Below are 25,439 nucleotides of genomic sequence, written 5' to 3' on the forward strand. Positions count from 1 at the left end.
TGTCTGTAAAATCATACTGGACATCCTCTGAATCTGCACGGTAGATCTGGACTATGTTCCTCAGTGTTTTTTTTTCCAGTTTTATTAATTTTGCTTTAACAAATGCTAGAGAATTCCAAACCATGCTTCAATAGATTACTGTTGATAGTGAATAGTTATGTTTCATTATAAAGTGTTCAGGAAAAACTGGCAAGAATATCTTTGAAATACACAAAAATTCTCCCAGTGCTGTTGAAGTATTTGAAAAGTAATTTTAACTCAGTAAGTAAAGCCATATGTGGAGAAAACTGACATCTAGAATGCTGCTTTTCAATGAAATCTACAACACTATTTACTTTTAGCACAAACATATTTAATTTGTCAATTCATCCATACTGAATTGCTTTTTCCAGCTGATGGATGTACTTCCACAGCAAACACCAACATTCATGTCTACAACATATTATATAATTAGCATATTTAATCTGTTTTAATAATCACTAAAGCCGACAATTAAGAATATCAATGAACATTTATTAAACAAGGTTTATAAGTCTAGAAACAGTAAATTTTACAGATGAGAGAACAGCTGAGTCAAAAATAATACCAATATCCAGCCCAATCAAGCCCTCAGTATGTTTTCTGGGGAAATCTACCACTGCTTAAATTGACTGGAAAGCAGATTTTTTTTTTTTTTTACCCACATGTATTAGTGAAGCATCTTGATTTGTGATCACAAACAAACATCAGCAGTTTGATGATGTATAAGTCAGTCAGGAAATAAAGTATAAAATACTCTACTAAAAGGAGGGGGGAAAAAAAGCCTCTGTACTGATCAAAGCTCTACATGGAGTTCAAGTTGGGTTTTTGATTTTGATTAGAAGCTTACTGTTGAAACAGCCCTCCCCAAAACCAGGTTTGTACAGTCTCCCCAACACGTCATATTTGGGATCCTACTCCACTTCAGCATAATAAGTTTTTATATTAACCTACCAAAAAGCACCATGAATGGAAGTATGAGTTAATCACACTACCACAGATTACCATAACACTGGCTGTATTCTATCCAACAATACAGGGGCACAGTTTCCCAAGCCTAGACCAGTCATTTTACCGAAAAACATCACAATATTTCATAATGGTAAACGTTATTTTGCATCTTTTGAAGGGAACATTTGACTGAAATACTTCTTTTCTCATACCCTGTGACAGGCAAGACTTTCCCACAGACAATGTTTTGATGCAAATACTCATTTGTCTAGTACACAAAGGTTGTTCCCATTCCTTAAGAATGGAAATATGGTCAAATAATGGAGGGAAAAAGAAAGGTTCTCGTACTAAGAACAACCTGCAATTTTATTTAAAAATAAGAAAAAAGAACACAAAGGGTCCAGTTTTGAGCATTTATATTCAATGTACGTACTGGTACTCCAATCGCTTTTCCAAACTGAATGACAGAACCAGGTACAGTAAGATTCTTTTGCAAATTCACTCAAGGCAGAGGAAGCATATATGCCCAGCTTTAAAAATATGAATGTTTATTGCTTAATCATCAGTTACTGGATTTTTTATAGCTTAATAATCCGTTAATGGATTTGAACACATATAATGCTTACTCAGAATAGAAATGATGTACTGTTTCAGCAGAGTATTCATACAAAAACCTCAAGAAATCTTGTATGCCAGAAGAACAATATATCATCAACCTGTGACAATGCAGAAGACAGAACTATCTTTCAATTGCCTTCTCAACGTTGAGCAACTACAGTCTGAAACTTAACCTAGAAATAGCCAGATCCATTTCTGCCCATTCAATCCCGACATAAGGAAAAACAAAAATATCCCTATTTCAGTTCCCAACACGTGTTTCCCAAAGCTCCTCCTCTTTGGTCAAGCTCAACGAGAAGTTCTGCCGCTACATCCCCCCCCAAGCTGCCTTTGCTATTTCAAGTTTCTGCCACGCAGAACCTGAGATTCATATCATGATTCCTAGCAGATCTGACCTCCAGTGTCTGCTCTTTGGAGGTAGAGAGACCTGCTCTACAACTTCAAGAACTGCTTCAGACTATATTTCCCAGAATTAAGGAACCAAGCCCACAGATCCAAATGGCCTAAAAAAGGAGAACAAAGGGTGTGTATTCATGCCAGTTTTTCCCAAAGCCCATCATTAAGTCACAAAGATATGTCAGCCACATGCAGGAGGTGTCCCTCCTACTCCTTACCACATGAGCGGGCACTCTTCAGAGACACTCAGGGAATCCCACATGCCCATCAAAGCTTTGATTAGCTCACATCAATTACACATTAGAAGTCCTTAAGCAGTGTTATCAAGAACACACTGAATCACTTGCTGAATTCTACCAGTGTATTTTTTTTCAGTTGTAGTACAAAATGCATCCGTAAAAAACAGGTTTCTTTTCTACAGCTATGAACTAGCACTACATTCAAAAGGCACAGGCAACATGAAAAACACTCAACTTGAGGCTTCACAACTACACAAATGCAAGACAGTTCTTCTCACATGACCCTGGCTTTGCAAAGCTAGGATCTGACATTACAGGAACTAAATTGTGCAAAACAATTTTAGAATTACAACATGATGTTGAAAATAACCACCCAAGTGGATTAGTGCTCTCAACATTCAGCTTACAGCTCAGAAGTACAGGAAAAAGGAGAATGGGAAAGAATAACATCAAAAAGTTGAGAAGAAAAATATAGGCAATCAGGCTATAAGCAAGTAAAATTATTTCACAAAATGTGATGAAAAACTTAAATGCACTGGTCTGCATCTACAGATGGACTCAGGCTTCCAGGAACCACAAATATTAAATAAAACTACATTAAAAAGGACATTACTTTTGCATTTTAAATGTTTTCTTGATGATTCTGAAAGCTGCCAAATGAAAGGCTTTCTTTTAGCAATGTTCACAATGAGGTGGCCCCTGCAAACAGTATGAAATATGCTCTTTCCTTTGAATACGAACAGTTTCCCATGCATTTCATTCTATAAATTTTGCCTTAATTGAAAGCACAGCGTGACACTTTGTCAAGACCATACCTTCTAAATCTCTACTAACCAGCTGCAGCAACTTCCTTGCCTGATGATCTATCTCACTTTATTTCTATCCCCAGACAGATAGTTCTTAATGTCTGTGGGTGCATTTCACATTTTAAGCCAATGAGAAAATAAAAGCAGACCGCTGCCAGATTGTGTGCAGTATTCTCTACACAGCTCTCCAAATTGTACTGGTTTTTGTTGCATATGCAAAGTCAATTCATTGAAAATGAGCTACTGAATTCAAAAAGGAGCTACAAACCTAATTTATTAGAGAACAACTCTAAGTGCTGTAGCTCTTGTAACGTCCCCCAGTGCTCCAAAAGCCTTAGAACACTAGAAGCACAGACACTTACGAAATTTGCTTGTTTATCTTAATTATTATAAAGCGTGCAGCTTATTTAGAGGCTCAAATAGTAACTGAATACATGATTAAATACCAGGCTTTCCGTTTAGGTAAGCCAAAATGAAGTAGATCTTACCTCCAGGATCTTTGTCTGGATTGTACTCCAACGCATTGCTGCATATCAGGTCAATATCTGTTAGGAAATCCTTGGCTGTTAAGTAGTTGTGTTTATCAATTTTGGTTATTACTGTTGATAGGTCCATTGGCTCTTTGATAACTTCAAGGTAATCTGAAACCTACAATCAAACAGCATACAAAAATGACAAAGGACTCTATTTGAACATTGCTAGTTTCATATCTTTATACCCTTATTCATTCCACATACTTAGCTCTAATACAATGACTAAACAGTTTCAATAATTAAAAAATTATGATAAAAGTGGGAGTTTTATCTGGACTTAGAAAATTAACTTCTTCAGTTTCCTTCAAAATGAATTTGATGGTGTTTTTGAGGCATAGTATTTTATCTTAATGCATTTTTATTTCTACTTTTTTTTTTGTAACCGTTATAATACTGTCTTGAGCTGGAAAGGGAAAACAAGCAGCTTCACCCAAAGAAAAATGAGGAAAACTATGTGCTGTTCAAGTTTGAAGTAAACTTCTCATTAAGCTGCACAGTCAAATTACCGTCTTGTAAGTATATGCGATTAATTAGTTCCTTCAATCAATTCTATAAAAAAAAGAGTCAGGTTTTATTGATTGAAGACATTACAGTAACTTTACAGAAGGGCGGCCTAAAGAGAAAGTATTGTGTCAGAGTTCACAGCTTACTACAAGCTTAGCTCATAAATGGAAATTCAGCATCCACTAGGGCACACTGGAAAGTATTTTACATAATTAGTGGTACCATAAGGGGCTCAAGCTTGACAGTCAAATGTATCAGCACAGCTGCTGTAACAAAGTTCACCAAAAAAAAAAAAAAATCTATGAGTTTGTTATTTACTTCAAGGAAGAAAAATCCTATACTTGCCATGTTTCAATGGAATTAAGGTTACAATCAATTAGAAATACTGGCAGCCTCAGAAACAGCATTGCTTTTTTTCTTTTGAAATCACTCACGTATGATGGTAGCTGCCAAAATACTGAACAGTAATGTACACATTAAGCTGCAATGGCTCCATCAGACTTATTAGGCTTTTTTAAAATAAAGTATCTGTAGATATCCATACAAAAATGTATTGCAACATAAAATAACTTGAATGCTTTAGTGCAGCAGACAGCAGTCTACAGCCTAATTCCTTAAACACACACTGAAATTTATGCTGAAAAATTAAAATAGTAAAATTCTTCTTATGTCTCTCTCTCTCTCTCTCTCTCTCTCTCCAGAAACATGATAATTAGTTCATTGAATGGAACACCAAGTCACGAGCTTCCTCTTCTCATTAGCACATCAGAAATAATCTTCACTGGAAACTGTAAACACTGCTGGTGAATTAGTCAGGAAGATCTCTGACTTGTCACATAGCAGCACTCCCTCTGCAACGCAAGCAGGAGTGGAACAAGCTTAACACACTTCCACAGAAAGTCAGACAGGCTCTTCTACAATGGGACAGAGCCGTGCTTAGAAGTATGACGTGGGACAAAAAGGGATGCTTAATTTCTAGTGCTGTCATAAATTAGCAGGATTTTTTTTGCAAGTCTTTAAGTAAAAAATTCACATTTCATTTCTCCATCTAGAAAACCAGGACTGTGGTTTTGTGGGTGTTCTGTTTTGGGTTTTTTTTTCTCCCAATACTTATATACCATGAGTATGATGGGTTCCCTACAACAATGGACTTCCTAGGCAGTTTCATAATAAAATTTTGAAGTTATTCCTCTGCTCACACTGAACTGCCATATTGAAGAGCTCCTCAGTCCTTCAAAAACAGTTACACAACACTGAGGAAAAGCCCCCATTAAGGGGACAGCATGAGACAATAAAAATATGCCACTTAGACTTGTGGAATTTACAATGCAAATCCATTTTCTACAGTGCTGTACTGTAAACAGCCCATATTTGTCTCTTAATGTCTTCTAAAAGGAATGTTTCTTGAGAAACAACAAAAAAAAACAATCCTAATTAGCAGACTTGCAGCATTTGATTTCTAAGTCAGGGTAAACCACATCCTCTTCTTATACAAGCATCTGAAAATAGATTTGCAGATCGAACCATCTTATCAGCTAGGTGTGCACACTATATAATCAACCAGCAAATGTCTTATAAAGTGCTACCATCTGCAATTAATGGCATCTATAAGCATTACTGCTGAAATTATTCAACAATACTATTAACACTCGCTACATTATGGAACACAGATTGCTTTTCCAATACTATCATGCCTACAGGACTATTATGCTCTAAAAGCTTTCATTAAAGAATAGTATTTATGCTTTCAAATATTTCAGGAGCACCGGCAGGGATAGGAGTGACATTTTTAAGTGCTACTTTTAGTTGGAAAACGGCCAGGAAAGCACACAGTTTCCCATGGGTCACCGGTACAGACAAAGAACGTTCTCAAACTCCTGGCATCTCAGTTCATGTGGCTGTGACTATCCCACCAGCTAAAACTAGCAGTCTAGATAGGCAAGATCACACATAAAACATCCATTTTACTTATTAACTTCTCCATTTCCTTTTTCAATTGATACTCTTTTTCTAATCATTTCAACTTCATTGTTTGCACGTCACTGAAACAAGACCTCTTCAATATCCACCGGTTTGCTGAAGATGTTAAAGCGCTTGTCTGTAGCCAGCCTCTTGGTAACATCCCTGAGAAACAACCGCAGCTCTCTCAACGTGTTCTCTTCCTGGTCCTCCATTCGCTGTTTTTCTGCTTCCGACAGCTCACGGGCAGGAGACGGCAGTGCAAGAGGAAGAACTTCCATAGCACGAAGAGCTAGGGAAAAAAAACCAAGAAGTCAGACAACAGAAGTATTAACAACAGCGTATCTTATGATTATGCCCCTCCAAATTTCATTACTTATTTAACGTGTCTCACCAACGCAATCATCAATAAACCCTTAGTCCCTAAAACCAATAATTGTAATTCCTCCAACTCTCTTCCAAATACGCTTTTTCTGGGTACAGAAACACTGCCACATACTAACTACACTAGCTGTCAGTAACCCGTACCCTTTGAAAACAAAAAAAGGGCATCTGAAAACAAAACACTGAGATTACATTATTATTGGTTTTACTGTAATTTAGTTTACCAGCCTGTTTCCTTCTTGGTGGGGGCATTGCTGCCTCGTCAAGAATTAATCCTTTGAAAAATCGCAATCTGTCTTCTTCACTTGGCTTTTGAATATAAAAAACCTCTTCATACTGGATTCTGAAAATACATTTCACCTAGGAAGAAAATAACGCTACGTAAAAATTGAGCATCCACTCCAAATGACATAATTAGCAACCGTACTGAAATGCTCATCACAAGCTTTTCATAGTTAGTCACATTAGAGAGGATAGAAAACTCTACCCAAATCTGTGTACAAAGAAGGAAGGGATGCCATCCGGAGGGACCTGGATAGGCTTGAAAAGTAGGCCCATGTGAACCTTTTGAGGTTCAACAAGGCCAAGTGCAAGGTGTTGTACGTGGGTCGGGGCAATCCCAGGTATTTATACAGACTGGGAGAAAAACTTCCAGAGAGAAGAAACGCTCTGTGGAGAAAGACTGGTGCAAATAATAACAACATGTGCAAAACACATTATATCAGCCACTGTAATGAAAATCAACTCAACCCCAGGCATGCTGCTGGAATTCCATCACTGCCTTCAACAGCAAACCAGAGAACGAACCCATCGTGGGTTGAACCCATCAACCCTTTAAAGGAACGACGTCATTTCTAAACAGCAAGTGTAGTTCCAGAACTACTTTGTCTCCTCAGCAAAACAGCAGGGAGATTATGATAATCAGTAATATGGAAGTACATCCCTCATTACAGAAAATTACAAATTTTATTATTAAGTCTGAAAAACAGTGCAAAACAATGTTTTCACATGATCAGAACATGCTGAATAGCTTAATAAACTTACCTCTTCAGGCAATTCACTATACATGGACTCAGAGGTAGACAGTAGAAATATAGGGGAGAAAGATGGTATATCTTGCAGCAAAGTTAGAAAAGTAGCTCTCACAGTTTCACTGACAGCTTCCCACCAATCACCAATCTGAGGCATGTAAACAATACTTGGTACTGTTCTTCGAGCTTCACGAAAGATCTAATTAAAAGAAACAATGATATTTACCCAAGAAATCGTTGTCATCCCACGAGAAGCAAAACTCTTGCAGACTAGGAAAAGACTCTTGGTAGGATTTTGTATATGAATGCTCCAGTAAAATAAAATTATTTAATGATTAAGGCTTTCTAAACATCTGTTTGCAACTGTGAGCTGTATCATTCAATTATTTTACATCAGTGTGGCAGGGCCTACAGAAATACTGCTTGTCATGTATATTTTAAAAACCCATAAAGACTGACCAATCAAGATGAACATTAAACTGGATTGCTATCCTTACACACCACAAAATTCACCGCACATTTAAGCATTTACAGTAAGTGAGCACAAAACCATAACATAATTTATACATAAACTAATGAAAATTAAAATTTGGAACCAAAAACCTAGATTCAATTTACTTGAGGTAAGGCACGTGCCTGCAAGGTCACGTTATAAATGTGATTACTCTCACAGTCAACAGAGAGATCTGAATACCCATCCAGAGAGCCCTTTATTTTAAATATCAAAATACAAAGGGCCTATGAAAACCTGGCTTTTATCTAACATTCCACTCAGCTGCCTTTATTTAGATGTTACTGATCTGTTCCAGAATTCCATCAGTTACTCATTACAAGAGAATGTTAAATGTCACCTGTGCACACGATTCTTCAGGTGTTTTGGCACTGACTGAATAAAGTGCTGGCAGATCTAGCCTGTGTACAGAGAACTTTTCAAGAGTGTGCAATAGTGCTGGAGCAAGGTGTGAAGTCTGACCCGAACCCCTCTCTCCAGTTAGCAGTAATCTCGGTCTGTAAGAGGTTGGCTGGTGATAAGCTGACCTGTAACAGACAATTGTCAGAATTAACATGCCATTGTTATCAATGGACATACATATAACCTCAATCACTGCTTCATTTTAATAAGCTGGGGTATTTGTTTGGGGTCTTTTGTTTGATAAGAATCCAAAAGACCAAGTGATGGACAACAGTTTCCTACAACTGCCTGAAAAGATTCAGCCAACTCTAAAATACTTAAAGCTTGAGCTGAAGTAGTGCTAGTCTGTTTTAATTTCACAACAATTTTATTCAAACTCATCTGCAAAACTGTGCACATATTAAACTTATACAACATCATATGAACATACTTTCACGTGGCGGACATTCAGTCAAGACATCTATTTAGTCAAGTTCATCTGAAGCATCAAAGCACCTCTACAATAACCTCAGGAATTTCAGGTTAACAAATTCATCCTCTAAAAATAATACCTAGGATTTCCAAGAAGAACGTAACATTTCAGCAATTTAAGAAGTAAGATTTAATAAAAATCACTGTTTACATTCTACTCTTTTACTAAGTGTATTTTCAGACAGCAGAAAGACTGCAAAGATAAACCTTAGTTTCATTCTTGCTATACAGACAACATCTTAAGAAGTTCATGTAAGAAATTTGGTATTAAATTAAATTTGGTATTAAAATACTTGACCACGCACCTCTCAGAGTAGTTTAAATTAAATCCTTATTTTTAAGCACAGATTTCCATAAATGCTGCTTTGGCATCATTCTTTAGCAGAAAAAAAATCTAGCATTTTTCCACAAGATGGCTCTACTGAACAGTATTACTACTAAGCAGGTCTCCTAACCTCATTTTCTTTATAAAGCAAACTCTTCAGAGAACCCACAGAACATAGGCTAAAACAATTCTAACTAAAAACCAAAGAAATGTTACTTTACAATTAATTACTGCAGGCAATTCAAATTAAACAGGAAGGGTTCAGCCAAATTTCACACAGTCTTTCTAAAATCCCATTTCCAAAAACTTTCCAAGAAAAACGAGGAAAAAAACGTGTTAAAAAACTCAGATGAAGACAAAGCAAATAACCTCTACTGTCACTGTAATCTTCCCTACAAAGCAAACCTCTAAATCCTCCCCTCCAAAATATTCCACAATATCTCTCTTCCCAATGTGTGGTATTTCAAATCAATACTGCTTGTTACAATTGAGAATTGCTGTTAAGGTCCTTGCTTCTAAGATAAATCTATCTGTTCCAAACCGTTTCTGATTGCTGTGACTAGGACGCAGCCTTTCCTAAGACCATTTCAATCTAAAACCTCTTACCCGTGCAGTTAGATTCTGTTCTAGCACAGAACAGCATTGCCACCGTATCACTGTTACTTCTGCTGATCTAAGTGTGCCATAGTATCATCCATCTGGTTATAGACAGAGAAAACACTCACATTGTAAAATGAAGGTAGGGTTTATGTATAGCAGCTGATGACTGTTTCTTTGGTGATCCTGAGGGACAGCTCGTCTCAAAAATTGATGAAGCATTCTCATCTTCACTATCATCTAATATTAGACTTGGTACATCTGTTCCAAGAAATACATTAATTAGTCTCATCACTTGCACTCGCAACAAACAAGGAAAGGCATTATAATTTTCTTCAATTACAACGCTTATTTTCAAGAGTAGAAAAAAAAATGTTATAACTGTCAAAATGTAAGAACACAGAATAATAAATACTTCCAAAAAAAAAGAAAATTAAATACTGTAAGAGTCTAATCATAATTACAAATTTTCTCTTCAAACCATCCAGCAGAACAATCTCACAAACACACAAAAAAGTTTAACATGCTATGAATTGCTTCATTTAGTTTTATTTTACTGCCAGAGATTTTTCAAGGGTGAAGTTATGAAATTTTTAATTCCTCAGACTATAAAGGATTTTCTATTCATTTCTTTAATACAGGTGCCCCAATATTTACAGGGACACTTCTTCCAAAATTATTTTCTGCATAATCACGTGGACAATGTGTGTTCATAAGGAATTGTTTTCCATACTATGACAGTCTGCAAAAAAAAAAGAACATCACCACAAATGAAACTACTACAAGAGTTCACATTCTGTACTTCAATCTATGTTAATTCCTTTTCTAATATATTAACATAATGAAGTAATTTCCACATAGTCCTTCAGAAACAAAAAGCTGAAAGACTGATTACATTCTTAAGACAGCCTCCGGGGACAAAAAAACTGCCAAAAATGTAAGTATGGCATTAAACCAAAACAACCAGTTGAGAGAAGACCCACATTAAAATTAAGTTCTGCTAAATTAGCTACCAGGGCTACAATGGGATAAAGAATAGACTGCTGCCATTAGCTAATGGAGAATCAACTGCCATAAGATCTTTATTTGCCCCTTGGAAAGGAATTTAGTTGATGTTAACTTCAACAAACCATTCCCATTCCCTTAGCAAAAATCAGTTTGCGTGAACAGAGTGAAAATGGTCAGCAAGAAAAGTGCAGAGGTCATCAAAACGTACTGCAATGGATGGGCCAAGCTTGAGAGCAGCTCAGCCAAAGCTGCACGCTGCTGTCGCGGGGTAACCACCAGAGATCCTACCAACACCCCAAGTTGGCCACGGCCATTTAGAAAAACCGAGTACTGTGAAAAGAAAGCACGAAATAAAGAGATATGAGAGTTATTCTCAAATGCATGACCCACCACTGCAGAGGTACTACTACCCTGAACAAATAATGGTAGGAGTAGGACAGAGATGCCACCTAACAGCTATCCACCCAGACATACAGTCCCAGGAAAAAAAGTGTCGAGACAACAAAAGGACATGATGAGGATATGACAAATCTCTTGGCAAACAGCAATACAGTCACACTTCTGACAAGCATGTCTCATAAAGTGAAGATAATAAAGGCCTGCAGATACCAATCCAGGGCTAAGAACAAGTCCGTATCAGGACGTCTTAGGAAAAGCTGCTGGCTATCTAACTCAGGGCAAAGAGAGAAGCCCTTCAAACTAATTGGACATAGATCTCCTAACTCCTGGAGCACTGCAGATCTCAAGATGCAGAATTTTTACTATACCAACCGTAGACCATAGGGTATGTCCTATGCTTACGCACTGAATACTCTCAAGTAGAACTTTATAACAAAGAGAGAGATTTTAAATTCAATTCTTTAATAACAACAGTATCCAAATTGGGCATTACCAAAAGGTAAGAAGTGTGGAAGGAGACAAATTTCTTAAACCACTCTGGTTTCAAAAGAACCTAATACGATCTAACCACAGCTGCAAGCTAGTTCAATTCCCTCAGCCCATCACCACTCCCTGACCCCATCTCAGGCCAACTCCACACTCAAAACCTTCAGCTATCCCAGTCAACAGAGAAGTACTCCAACAAAAACATATTTTTGGACAAATCTGCTAATGAAATGATTCAGCAAAGGGCCTAACGTACATGAAATTCAAAGGACAGAGCAAAAATGCACAGCTGGGCTGGCAGAACTGCTGGAGCCAGCACAGTGATCAGCCTAAGCTGCCTGGGGTACAGTCTGAAAGCATGTTCTGGAATAGGAAAGAAGAGGAAGTCATAGCTGTCACAGATTTGCTTTATGACTAGGCTATTTTCAAGTTAATTACACACAACCACAAGTAGTGTTTATAAAGCCAGGGGGATGAGGGTGTTTCCAAATACGAACAGTAAAAAAATATTATGTCAGAATAAAAAGACATCAAAAAACGATGTAATTTCAACATTTAACGTAAGAAATGACAAGACTAACTATTAAAGTACGTCTCCAAGAACACAAAATGCAGAACCTAGTGAATCACTGCCAGTCAAAACAGTCAGTCACATTCCTTCTTACTCTGCTTCACTAAGGCACTCGCACTGCTCCCATTGCAGGAGGGTTCTTCTGGCATACTTCTGACCCCTTAGTGCACTGGACTTCACTCACTACTTTGGCAAAAAAAGCTAACTTGACACAACAGCTAATAGTTTTCAACTTGCTAACCCAGCAGAAATAGTTCACAGGATCAGAAGTGTATGCAGCACTTCAAGGTGAGGAAACCCTCAGGACTCCCTCATTATCCAGGAGATGACCACCCCACAGGCCCAGGGATCTTGCCTAACCAACACTCCCAATTTCTGAGCTCTGAGCTCCCCGTAGAACTCCTCTGCAGCCTGCCTCTGTCCTACTAACAAGCAAACAACTGAGGACAGGTAATTGACACTTAGGCAGGAGCACCAGTTCCAGGTGCTAGCACGTTGAGAAAGACTTTATTTAATTGTTGTGTTGTCGTTTTTTTAATACCATCCGATTGTGTTCCAGTATTTCTCATTTAAACTGTAACTCACTTAGGGGCTTGGTTTTGTTTTTTTGGTTTTTTTTTCAGATAGCACTGAAACTACAGCATATTGGTATATAGAGGTTAGCTCATTGAATGCCACAGCAACTTAAAAAGTCAACTGCATTTACATTTAAAGACAACACTAAACCAAACACGCATCAGGCTGTAGGTTCGCGATGCAAGAAAGTCAGCTGACAACCCACATACCTTCACTTCTGTCACTCTGGCTAAATTCAGCATGAGGAAACACTTTGTGTAAAACCTCAAGCAGGTTAGCGAAGGTCCGTTCCAACAGTGGTCTGATCACAGGAGATAAAGCATGTCCTGAAGATGTCACGGCACGCTGGGAAGCAGGCACAATGTTCTGCATTGCATGATAGAAATCTTGCGCACTGAGAACTACTGATGAAACATCGAGCTGCAGCTTCTGACTGCTCACATAAATCTGGGGGTAGCGTCGTCGCAGGGCAATCAAGGCAGCCTCAGTGCAAAGTGCTTTTATGTCGGCCCCACAGTACCCTAGTGTACAAAGAAAAAAAAAAAAACAAAACAACCTTCCATGAAATAGCACTGCTGTGCTGCATACATTTCAAGCATGCCTACAGCTAAAAACAATCAGTAATACTTTGTTGTCAAGGTCCACAAAGCGTCTGCCAAAACGTGCTGAGCCATAATCCAGAGACGGTGTTGTATATCAAGAAATTATGTACAGTTACACTGAAATACAGTCAGAAATGAATCCTACACGACGGTTCAGATGACCTCTGTTTTCACTACATAGCATTAATCTTCAGCTCGTGGTTTTCAGTCTGTCATCACTCTTCCTTTTTTCCTTAATGCTGTCTCAAGTATGCTTGCCATTTGTAACCAGCTAGCCCTGGGGTTTTTTGGTTTTGTGTGTTTGTTGCTGTTGTTTTAGTATGCTTAACATCTCTACATGAATGTATTTCTTAAAAGCAAAGCCATTTTGATATATTGGATGAACATCAAACTATTACGGACTGAGAAAAATAAGCACCATGAAGAAAAAAGGCTAATGCATAAAGAAGAGAAGGAATCTCTGGTTAAAAAAGCATACTGCAGATTCTTAGAAAAATGTGAAGTTTTACTACCTACGAATATGTTTCAGTCTTCTTACAGTTTTGTAATTTTCTCAATAAAACCAAGAGTAGAAAAGCTACTAAAAAGCATTACAATTTTCATTCAGTCCAACTTCTAATTATCTACAGGTGGCTTTGCTTAATTGGTTAATCATCACTACTAAGAACCACAGATCTGATAATTACGAAACACTGAGGGACTTAATACCTCTGTGTCTTTTGCTGTTCCAGTGGCTTGTGGTTTTTCCCCAGAGCTAGAGATTACATTACAAATTTTCCTATATCTCCCCACAAGAGACATCAATACTCCGCTGTACTTTGCAGCACAATAGCTCCATCTTTCAAAAAACTTCAAATATTATTCCAGTGGGACAAAGTCACTATAGGAAAAGGTAGCATATTGTACAGAGGTACTGTCACCTAAGTTCATAGTTTTGCAACCAAGTGTTTACAGAAACTAATTCATCAATTCCCTAGATAAATTCTTGTGGCTTTTTCCTTCCCCCTCCCCCACCTCCTCCCATTCATACTTTTCCTACTCTATTTTTCTGTTAGTCTTTTGGCAGCACCAAGTCCCAAAGCTGAAGCCTGCTGCCTTGCTACTCTCCATCCTCTGATGTTCTTGCAGTGCTATGGGAATGCATAGTTTTACAAAAATCAATACAGCAAAAGGAACGAAGTTGACTCTATACACAGCGTTGAAAAATAAAAATAAATAAATAAAAGAAGGAATTAGATGAGGGGGAAAGAATTTTCCACTCCTGTCCTTCAGTTACATTATTCGGGGTTTTATAATACAAGATACCAAGTTTTCAGCTATAAAGACAACCTGTATTGGCTGAGACTTAAAATTCCACCTGAGTTTCTCATATATACTTGAACATAATTCAAGAAACAAAAACCAAATAACACAGAAAGAACACCATGAATATCAGACTTGTTATACAACTTTTAAGCTGTGTTCACAGAAAAGTTAGTCACTATAATTGTGTAAACTTCATGAGCACACACTGATGGTTTTCTAAGCAGCAGCCAGCAATTCACAGTCACAACTTACCTTAAAATGAAATAAATACATGTTACATTTGAAATATGCTCAAATATGTCCACGTACATTACTCATCAGGTGAGTAATTATCTTCAGTAGTAAGGCTGTTACTTATTTATTTACACTAACCCCCATCACAAAATCAAAACCATGCAGGCACACTTTGACAACCACATGTACTTATTAAACAGTACCTACAAGTCCATCTAACAAATCAAAAACAGGGTTTTTTTTTTTAATCCAGGTTTTGCTTTGTTCTTTCAACATGAGCTAGCACTTTCCCATTTAAATTGGTCTACTTTTCATGCAACAAGTTTTCTGAATTTAACAAGTCCAGGGGCACTAAAGCAAAGCTTAAATCAAAGATGTACAAGAGATATGTAGAACTCCAGTGGCCTGTCGCCTTAAAAACTAGTTTAGCATCTTTGTCACAGAAGATTCAGCAGCTCAGGAGCTCGGTCCTTTTCAATTTTTCTATTAATAAATGCTGTAATACCACTTTCTAACAATCTTTTTAATCACCGCTTGCACATCTCCAAGGAACTGCAAAATTAGGAAATAATAGCCTGTAGCCTACTTCTAAAATTACATTCTCAGGTGATCAGATACACAATTAGTCTCCATTTCTATTTTTCATTTCTCAGGAGCAATTACATTTGAAGAGTAATAATTGGTGTCTCTTTCTGAGGGATTCTCTTGTGTACACTGTACATCCATTTCAGTGAAAGGAAAATTGCAAAAAAACCCATATCTTGTGAAACACTGAAGAGTTTTTTTGTTTCTAAGAAGTAAATGCACACTGATTAAGATGTGAAAAAACACAAGTAAAATGCTGCCAAAGGGAATAATAAATAAAATGAGTCATACCTAGATGAAATAATCCGGATTTATTTGTCTAAATTGATGCTATTGAATCAAGGCTCAGTGCATTTATTTCCATTTTGAAGAATTCACAAAAGATATTCACTTTGGCAGGCAAAATATACTGGCACACCTTAGTTTTTTCATGTGTTAAGTACTCTTCTCAAGAAGCCCATTTTGCCCTACCCATCACCACCACACTGTGCTATTTTTGAAGTCCAGCTTTCAAAAAACAGGTTTCTAAAGAATGTATTTTGATCACTGAAATGTTAAAGTCATATTTTAGTGTTACTGTGCAGATACTACAGCCTCTCTAAGCCTTCCTCTGCCTGATAACCACACAAAAATCTACAGCAAACTGCTTCCGAGCTAGGTTGAACATCTAAGTTAATGATCTTAACCACTGCTATTGCAATAAGGGTAGTGAGGCACTGGCACAGGTTGCCCAGAGAGGTGGTGGGTGCCCTGTCCCTGCAGACACCCAAGGTCAGGCTGGATGAGGCTCTGATGGAGCTGTGGGTGTTCCTGTTCACTGCAGGGAGTTGGATCAGATGGCCTTTAAGGGCCCCTTCCAACTCAAATGATTCTATGATTCTTCCAGTTTCTGCAGAGCAACTCTCTACAGAGAAAAGTAAGTTGGTCAAAGTTCAGTATTGTGAGAGAAACAAAAAACTATGTTTCCTACACGTTCATGTTTTTCATACATTTGTGAAAAGTATGAAGTGCTAAAACTAATGCCACAACTTCCTTCTCCCACATTACATTAGGACAGGAAGAAGATCTAACAAGATACTATTCTGTCACATGTTCCTTCAAAAATAACAAGCATCTTGAGTACGATGGCTTACTTCTTCACAATTCTACTTAAAGTCATTTCAATAACACTGTAAAAAAATCCAACTGCAAGGTGAAGGCATTTACACTTTATGTTGCCAGTATGTTCTGTTTCCTACAAGACTGAGTTAACAGCCTCTCTACCTACAGAAAGTTATCGTTCAGAACAATAAAGCAAGCACAAGAGATAAGCAAAGATTATAAAGCTCAGGATTGCTGTGACCCATCTCCAGTACACACTTACGTGGCAACAATGGTACTAAGTACTTGTGCTTTTTGACAGTAATAGAAAGACATCATTGTGTGGTCTTCAGAGTAGTTCCATGTTCTCCCTGAGCAGCTTCACTTGTCGTACTTTCATTGCATTTATGTGGCAATCCAGTGAAGTGTGTTCTTTAATTCTCACATACACAGAAATCTCCTAAAAGGCATCCATAGCACCTGGGACAAAAATCAGCCCTCAGAAATAATGCTTTTTTGTCTAAGTCCTGGAATCTTTCCCTTGTAGTATCATTATTGTACCCCGACCTTAAAAAGTTCTGAGTCACACATAACATCTGCTTCCCCAAAGTCATTTGCTTTGGTAGTATTTCAGCAGGTTTCTTCATTAGGATCCACATGCTTGTAAGTTAAGTGTTGCCAAGCTTGCTGAATTGGAGAGAGGTATAAACCATGCTGTGCAAAAAGCCTGTCAGGTATAGGAAGCTTTCAGGGGTGCAAGGGGAGGTTTTAAATAGAAAAAAAAAGCCGTACACAAGAGGAAACAGACCAGCACATATTCTTATCAATGGGAGAAGTGGGCCAATAAGTTCAATTTGCAGGGACACAAAGAATCTGGAATGCCTGCTTAAATATTAGTTGCTGCAGATTCCACTTACAGAAATGATGATGCAATCTCAAGATGAAGAAGATAAACCACTCTTCAACTGTTTTAAAAGATCTTTGCAGTACTCGAAAGATTTTAATCTTGGATGTATGAAAACGTTTAAATTCCAAGACACAGAATTAAGACAATCAAGCTGCACAAAAGGAAAGCCAAGGAAAACAGAAACGGGCATTTCCTTTGATTAGCTGACTTTTCCACAGAACAGGTTTCAATGAGAACGAAGAATGCCTTCCGATCAAACCTACAAACAGCTTTCCTTACGGTCTGAATTTCTAAAAAACATGATTTGTTCTCAATGCAAAAATATGGCGAATTTTCAAAGGAACAACTGAGTTTTACACCAACTACTCCCCTCTCTCCCACTAAGCAGCATCATGTCTTTGCACAAATCAAGCAGAATTTACATGAAATGGGTTTGGCACATGCTGTCTTATACCCGGCAAAGCTTAAATTGGAGTTTGCTGGATAGTTATGTTTTCTCCTCACCAGAAGATGTTGAGGTCTTTGTGCATCAAAAGCGGAGGGATGCTGCTTCGATGATAGATGTCCCTGTGGATGAAGAGGATAATTCGGATGTACTGCAGCTGACTGAATGGACTGATGTTCAATTTTAAGTTCTTATTTCTCTGATGATGGGTTCCAATGCACAGATATTTGAGACCGTCCTTTGTCTGAGAACTTCAGTGCTTCTCCAAGCAGATGACTAACAGAGAATGCATCTTTGCATGACAAATTGTTGAAAAGGATTTGTGGTGCGTGTTTTAGGGTCACTTCCTCTGTTAAGTTCACTACAAAAATATTTGGTTTTTATTTCTGATTAGCTTTTAAGCAGCAGGTTTACGTTGAACAACCATCCTCCATTCAGTACAGCAAGTCTTTGGGCGCTCCAAAGGTACAGTTAACGTACTCACAATGTGGTGTTTTTTCCCTCCACCCCCACCTGTATCTACACTTTGGGTTTGTTCTATGCTAGCAATCTGTAAAGAAAAAAATCACCTCTAGAAAGGCTGAGAAGTCTGTGGGATTTCTGTCAGAGGAGAACATGCCACTCAATGAAAAAACAAGTACACATTTTTTTTTTTGTCCATATGCAGACAGAAAAAAAACAAGTCTCCCTACCCTATCTGTAGGATTCTATTTTAATGGGAAGTCTACCTGATGATTCCAATTCCCACTTCTGTTTGTTTCTCTTTGTGGGTATGCATTTGATTTAAGGACAAGTGGAAGTTGCAGAAAGGAAAAACGATATTAGTTTACCTTCAAACAACTGCTAGCTACTGGTTTTGTATTTCGCTAAGACAGAAGCACGTTTTACCACAAAAAAATAACACTGCTTAAAGTATAGGAGTTCAAAAAGGTAAAAATAATAAATATCCTGATACATTTAACAAACTTTCCAAGTTTCACACAGAGGAGAAAGCATCTATAGTAGAAGTAATAGAAGTACTAACATGGTAACACTCACCAACACATTTTTCAGCTAGCTCTCCTAAGAAAGGATCTGACAGTTTGGGGTTCCAATCCCTGGTATGAATTTGTAAAATGTGCTTTCGTGCCTGATTTAAAAATGAAAATAAAGTTAGCAAGCCAAACCCACGTCAAAAGATTTCGTTTTATTATTTATTCAAGTAGATATCAGTTTATTTTCCCTGTTTTTGACATGTCCCTGAAATGCATTAAATAAAACTTACCATGCAAAGATCTCTTGAGAACAAAGGCTTTCCCCTCTTGAAAAATTTTATATAGAAGCAGTAATCTTTTCCTTATACCAGTCACCTGTTTTAATTGTTGCTTTATCAACACCAGTATTATACATGAACTGACCACAATTCATGTTCTAGCAGGAATTATCATGATTTTATAATTGAATTTTTAAGTGCTGTATATGTGATTAACATCTTCCACTGCCAAATGCCTCACCAATTAATTTTTTGCTGAGTAGCACAGTATATACACATGAATTCCAAAAGCATTTCATTTTAGAAGTGTAAAGAATCCAAGTAAGTTAAAAATAAACTTATTGTGCATGTAGTTTAGTATAAATTGATGCAATATTAAGGCTGAGTTCTTAAAAATCTAGAACAAGGAACTGAAATATTCCTGACACCAATATATTACCTTTTATGGTTACGTGCACAATTTTTGTGCTCTCAGTAGTACATATGAAGATATTTTCTCTGTCACTTTCAAAATCCCATTATTTGACATACCTTACATAAATTCATACAAAAACACAAGTTTTAGCTAAGCAATTCAGCTTAATGCAAACAGTTTGCCTTTGTTTTTATTTAAACTATACACTGAAGATTTGTAGTTCAGTACAACTTTGTTATTAAAAACACACTGATAGTGTATATAAAGTCTTCATAAAATTTAATTACTTACAAGAACAAATGCAATTTTTCTTTTTTATGAGCCTGGTTGTCAGACATTCAAATGTGTTACGCACAAGAAACAATTACTCTCTTTTTTAAGTTTTACCTTTTGATCAGGCAAGTTGAAAAGAAATTCCCTGTCAAAACGACCAGGTCTCCTGAGTGCAGGATCTATAGAATCCAGTCTATTTGTAGCACCAATAACAACTATTTCTCCTCTATTATCCAGTCCATCCATGAGGGCAAGAAGAGTAGACACTATAGAACTAGAAGAGTTTTCAAAATAAATAAGCAAATAAAATTACAGGGAACAGTGTAATAATTCTTGCTCTTTTCCTCCTAATTTCAAAAAATATTTATGTCAAAGAAAAACCGTGAAACTATTTCAAGTCTCAAATTAAGTAGGAGTCTTTTCATATAATCTGTATTACTCTTAACATTGCAACTCCAGTAAGCACCACAACAAATTCAAACTTCCTTTATAAAACGTTTTGGGGAACGTGAGCTCAGTTAGTCATTTGCTGTGTCTCTAAAGAGATCTCTTCTGCTAACAGTGTATGCATCGTGCTATTTAGAGCAAGTCAAGTGGTGGAGTAGCACCAAGCAGAAGAATGGCGCATCAAAATGAAGCCACATACATCCCATAAACTAGCCTGCTGTTCCCAAGCCTCCTTCCTTTTCCCCTCATTTGAGTCAAGGGAGATGTACCACAATATGCCACAGTATGTCTGTAATATGAAAAACACAATCATGCTGCCATAAAGGGCATAGCAAAACTGAGATTGAGGACAATCAGAAAAAGAATACATCCAGCAGTAAATTTGTAAAAAAAAAAAAAAACTTATGGAAGTAAGTCAGGATAAACTGCCACACCACCCAATAATCAAAAGGATAGAGGTGTTCACTTCATTCATAGAACATTACAATTGAGAATTTCAGAATAAAGTGTTTTCAGCTGATTATTCTATCAGGTTGGTAACAGATAATCTGTTTATAGTTCAAAACCAGTGACAAATCTTTAGTTGATACTTCAATTGACAGGTTATCACCATTGCAAGTTGATTCCCAGCAAATTGCAGTCTGTCTGAAAACCTAAAAAGGTGAGTTTCCAGAAGAAAAACAAAAAAACAAACAAACAAAAAAAAAAAACCCAAAAAAACCACCATCTCAACAATCTGTCCTTTCTCATGTAATAGATCTTACACAAAAAAAAAATCCATCTTGGAAACTGAATAAAATTATGCTTTAGAATTTACCAAAATAACGTGGTCCTGTGTGAAGGTTCCCTCCAAATCATGATATTCTATTCTATAATGTGTATTCCTTCATAGCACACACAAAAAATAATACCTGTGAATCTGATCTTGTCTGCTAGAACGAACTGGAGCCAAACCATCTATTTCATCAAAGAAGATTATAGAGGGTCTCATCAAGTATGCCTGGTGTGCAAAAAAAATTGAATTCACCATTAATTCACAGTTACTCTATCAGCATCAAAAACAGTTTATTCTTCCTACCAAGCACTAACATGCTAAAACAACACATATTACAACTCCTTTGTTAAAAAGTGTAGTCTGAAAATAAAACTCAATTTTCAACAGTGCTGTTTCAAGGGAAAAAGATGCATTCTCCTTTGAATAAGCAAGATGGCACTAGCGTATCAGTTTTACAGTTTGAGAGATTCAAGACAGCACAGCGCACATAAACCGAGACACCTTACACTGAGTTACAGAAAACAGTATCTTATCTGCACATAATCCATTTGTTTCGGCATCTGTCTGAAAACAGCTTGTTTGTGCAACTGTGTTTCGCTGCTTGATAAGAGTCTCTCCTGTCCATCATTTTCCAAGCCAAATGAGGGTACTAAAGTGCAGACACAGCAGATGCAGTCTCACATCCTCCTCTGCATAGCATATCTTGAACATGACAGACAATTTCAAACTCATTCTTTACTTTTTTCCTTTTTCCAATTTCTACCCAAACTACTTTGTCCACTTTATGAACAAACAAGTTTAGAGACATCTTCCTCTCAGTTCTCAAAGCAAAATAATGCTGTCATTTGTACATTCATTTATTACTGCATCTAAATATATAAGCTATTTAGTATTTAATTTCATTTGCAAATAATTTGGGTTGCCTAGAACACAGTGCAGATACAACAACAAAAAAAGCACAGAACGTATACGAGATGTATTTTTTTTCTAACCTGATCAAAAAGGAGTCGAAGCTGACGTTCAGATTCGCCAACCCACTTACTGAGACAGTCTGCTCCTTTCCTCATAAAGAAAGCCACCTTTTTGTCTCCTTGACTGCATTCATTAGCTAGAGCTCTAGCTACCAAGGTTTTACCTGTTCCAGGAGGACCATAGAATAAACAGCCCCTGAAGATAAATGGATCAACACAGTCACAAACTTATTTTACGTCTCCTGAAAAACTCCAAGTCAAATTTTATAATGAAGACAGGGAGCCTGGAGAAGAAAGACTTACGTTCTATTATTACTACTTAATGTATTCAACATGATTTCATAAAATCTGTTTGTTTTATGCTTCCATATATAGGCTTCAAAAGGATTGTTTTACTCTAGTTAAGTAACTCCCCAAATATTAACTCTTCAGAAATACTTCAGACAGTTTTTATTACTTCTTCAGAGATATTTACTCCTTCAAAATGACAGAAATATCTCAAAAATTTTAATTTACTCAGATTACGTGTACCCATTTAAATCTCACACTAAAATGGCTGATTAACTGACATTAAATTCATAACATTACTGAGATTACTTCTATTTTAAAAAAATCAGCACTTACCTTAATTTAGTCAGTCATTTGACAGAAGGATTGAAATCAACAAAAAAAAGTCAAGGTACTAAGGCTGCCTTAATAGAACACCTAAATTCTCTCTTCAACCAAATCACACAAAAAAGTTCACTTTACCACAAGAAAAGTAAATGAGATTTTTGTAACTCTTCATCCTGGTTATTACATTCTGATAGACAAGTGGAATGGCAGACACGTAAGTCTATTTTAACTGTAAACACTTGAAGGAAAGAAGAAATCTCCTATGTGTTTTCAAGTGAAGCACATTTCAAGTTTAGTCAAATAAAAGAGCAATTACACCTACCTTGGTGGCTGAATTTTGAATTTTTCAAATATTTCTGGATAGAGAAGAGGAAACACTACCATTTCCTTAAGTGCAAGGATGTGATGACTCAATCCCCCTATACTATCGAAACGCACCTTAGAAAAAAAAGCAAAGCATGTATAAGCAAGAGCTTTTCATAGAAGAGCCTCTAATTATAAAACAACATAAAGAAAAATTGCAAACAACACATTCATAAAAAAAAGCTATACTAAAATAGAAGTTCACTGAAGTTTAAGAAGTTGACAAAGTCAATTACCAGTGACCAAGGTGAGGTTTATCTGGTTTGCATATTAACTGTGCCAGAGATGGCTGGACATCTACAGAGATACAGCAGTTTTAAGCTCAGGCATAGCATACCATGAATATACCTTAAGTACTTCTAGATATTGGTTTGGTTCTACTAATTATACCGCAGATTCTTCACAATACACACCATAAGCAAACATATATCACTGTTCCTGAACAGGTTTTATCTTGAGCCACATTCCCTTTAATCAGGCTTGTCAGAGATAACACTGAAGATCCACACAAGCATCATGCACGAAGTTTGCTCAGGACCATGGCTAGCACCATTGACAAACAGGCCATTCCACCTGTTTCTGCTCTGCTTTCGATACCACGTTTCTCTACTACAGTAATCAAAAACTGGCTATAAACGAAGAAATATAGTTGAGAAACAGATCTGTTCGCACATTTATGTTATGTATGCAGACTGATTAGAGGCCAAAAGCGAGTGCTTCCAAGCACAAAATAATAAACAGATTGACTTCGAATAATCAAAAAAGATCTGTGAGTTTATAACTAATTTACCTCAACTTCAATAAGAGGTTGTGGTGAACTCTACTTATGCAGAACTACTGGAAGGAAAGAAGAACTTTTAACAACTTACCGATTTATCAACAATCATAGGGTCAACATCAGCCAAGCTTGCGCCAACTTTCACACGCTCTCGCAGGATTCCACTAGCTAAGTCTTCTGCTCTAAAGTTTAAAGGCAGGCACCTGTTCAACCACAACAACAAAAATCAAACATTGCTTTATTTCAATCATGTTGCTGGAATGGGCAAAAACAAGAAACTGAATGGCTTCATCCGCTGAATTAAAATGGACATCAGCCTAATCAATTTTCATCTAGTTTCAAAACTGTTATTAAGAAAAAAATAAAATTCATCGAGCTGAGTTAAAAGAACTTAAGAATAAAGAACTATTTCTCCTAAGGATCATTAAAAATTGAGAGTATTTAAGAAGATGTCCTTCCTGGATCGATAAGGTAATAAAAAACTAATATTTTGGTAATTATTCTTCTGTATTTAGGAGTTCGTTAAACATAGGGTTACGCTTGTATATGTATTTCAGTCTGCAGAGCTAGAGTGGACACATTATTTTGATTAAACACAGAAAAAAAGGCTGAGCGAAAAATATGAGACACTATCTGTTGGAACTGATGAAATGCATAAATTCAGTATAGTAAGAAAAGTATTAACAGAACGTATCAGAACAAGGAAAACTGTAAAATATATACTTTTAAAAAAAGAAGTCAAAAAAAAATGTCTTACAGATCAGCCATAACTCTAATCCACCTGATCCAGCTTCTCAGAGTACACAAAGAAGCTTCAAATGCTTACTCAGGTATTCCACCAGCTGAAATACCCAGTAAAAGAGGAAGAAAGGTACCAGTAACATACTGGTTACACTTGCAATTAACACTTTAGGTAGTTCCAGTTGGGGGAAAAAAAAAAAAAAAAAAGAAAATTGTCAGTTTTCCTACTAACCCATATGTGGTAGTAAACAGAGCTTCCATTTTGAAGTAACTGGTGAAAAAATGCAAGGTCAGAATACTCTATGTTGTGTTTAGAATGTATGTATTGTTATACAACAGAAAGACAGAACTAGTACCAGGGTACACGCTTCAAGGAAGGCAGTACCAATGTAACTCTTGGTGGGTTTTTTTGTTGTTTTTTTGTTTGTTTTTACACCAACAATAACAGTATTTTTAACTGACATGAGTTGTTACGCCTTGCAATCCATCTAAATCTCTCTCTCACAACAGAACACTATCGCTTTGCAGCGGCTTATTTCCTGCTGCATAATAAAAATGAAACCCTCCTAAAGACCAAAGATGATTTGGTACCTATTTCTTGCTCTGGCCATGCTTTTAGATTTTCTTCTTTCAAAACGTTCTTCATCTGACGAAGTGGTATCACTGCTGTGAATGGCATGCTTCTTTCTCCTATTTAAACGGCAAAATAAACATAAAACTCAGTCCTTTTCACAGTGGAACAGCACGTTTCAATTGTTTAATAAAAATGAAATTGAAAGGGAAAATACTATATTGCTCAGGCTTAACAGATGCATGCAAATTCTTGTTTTGTTAAGTATCAAACTAATCAGGGGGAGGAGATGATG

General features: G+C 36.9%; 1 protein-coding gene across 9 annotated transcripts in view; it reads right to left on the bottom strand.

Annotated features, from left to right (window-relative positions):
* ATAD2B (ATPase family, AAA domain containing 2B) overlaps nucleotides 1–25,439 on the bottom strand; it is a 72,887-nt gene that overhangs the window by 22,322 nt on the left and 25,126 nt on the right. For 7 of the 9 annotated variants that reach the window (XM_021391015.1, XM_021391014.1, XM_021391017.1 and 4 more), the window contains 14 exons: nucleotides 25,165–25,263; nucleotides 23,924–24,035; nucleotides 23,014–23,129; nucleotides 22,098–22,272; nucleotides 21,242–21,330; nucleotides 19,998–20,157; nucleotides 18,982–19,072; nucleotides 12,995–13,306; nucleotides 9,874–10,006; nucleotides 8,291–8,477; nucleotides 7,453–7,638; nucleotides 6,633–6,768; nucleotides 6,120–6,316; nucleotides 3,517–3,676 (listed from right to left, as the gene is read on the bottom strand). In XM_021391015.1, the coding sequence (XP_021246690.1) occupies nucleotides 3,517–3,676; nucleotides 6,120–6,316; nucleotides 6,633–6,768; nucleotides 7,453–7,638; nucleotides 8,291–8,477; nucleotides 9,874–10,006; nucleotides 12,995–13,306; nucleotides 18,982–19,072; nucleotides 19,998–20,157; nucleotides 21,242–21,330; nucleotides 22,098–22,272; nucleotides 23,014–23,129; nucleotides 23,924–24,035; nucleotides 25,165–25,263 (2,153 nt within the window). The remainder of the gene's footprint in view (nucleotides 1–3,516; nucleotides 3,677–6,119; nucleotides 6,317–6,632; nucleotides 6,769–7,452; nucleotides 7,639–8,290; nucleotides 8,478–9,873; nucleotides 10,007–12,994; nucleotides 13,307–18,981; nucleotides 19,073–19,997; nucleotides 20,158–21,241; nucleotides 21,331–22,097; nucleotides 22,273–23,013; nucleotides 23,130–23,923; nucleotides 24,036–25,164; nucleotides 25,264–25,439) is intronic. The other 2 variants (XM_021391016.1, XM_021391013.1) reach the window with 1 other exon arrangement.

Source organism: Numida meleagris, chromosome 3 (assembly GCF_002078875.1).
Source record: "Numida meleagris isolate 19003 breed g44 Domestic line chromosome 3, NumMel1.0, whole genome shotgun sequence".
NCBI classification, from domain to species: Eukaryota; Metazoa; Chordata; class Aves; order Galliformes; family Numididae; genus Numida; species Numida meleagris.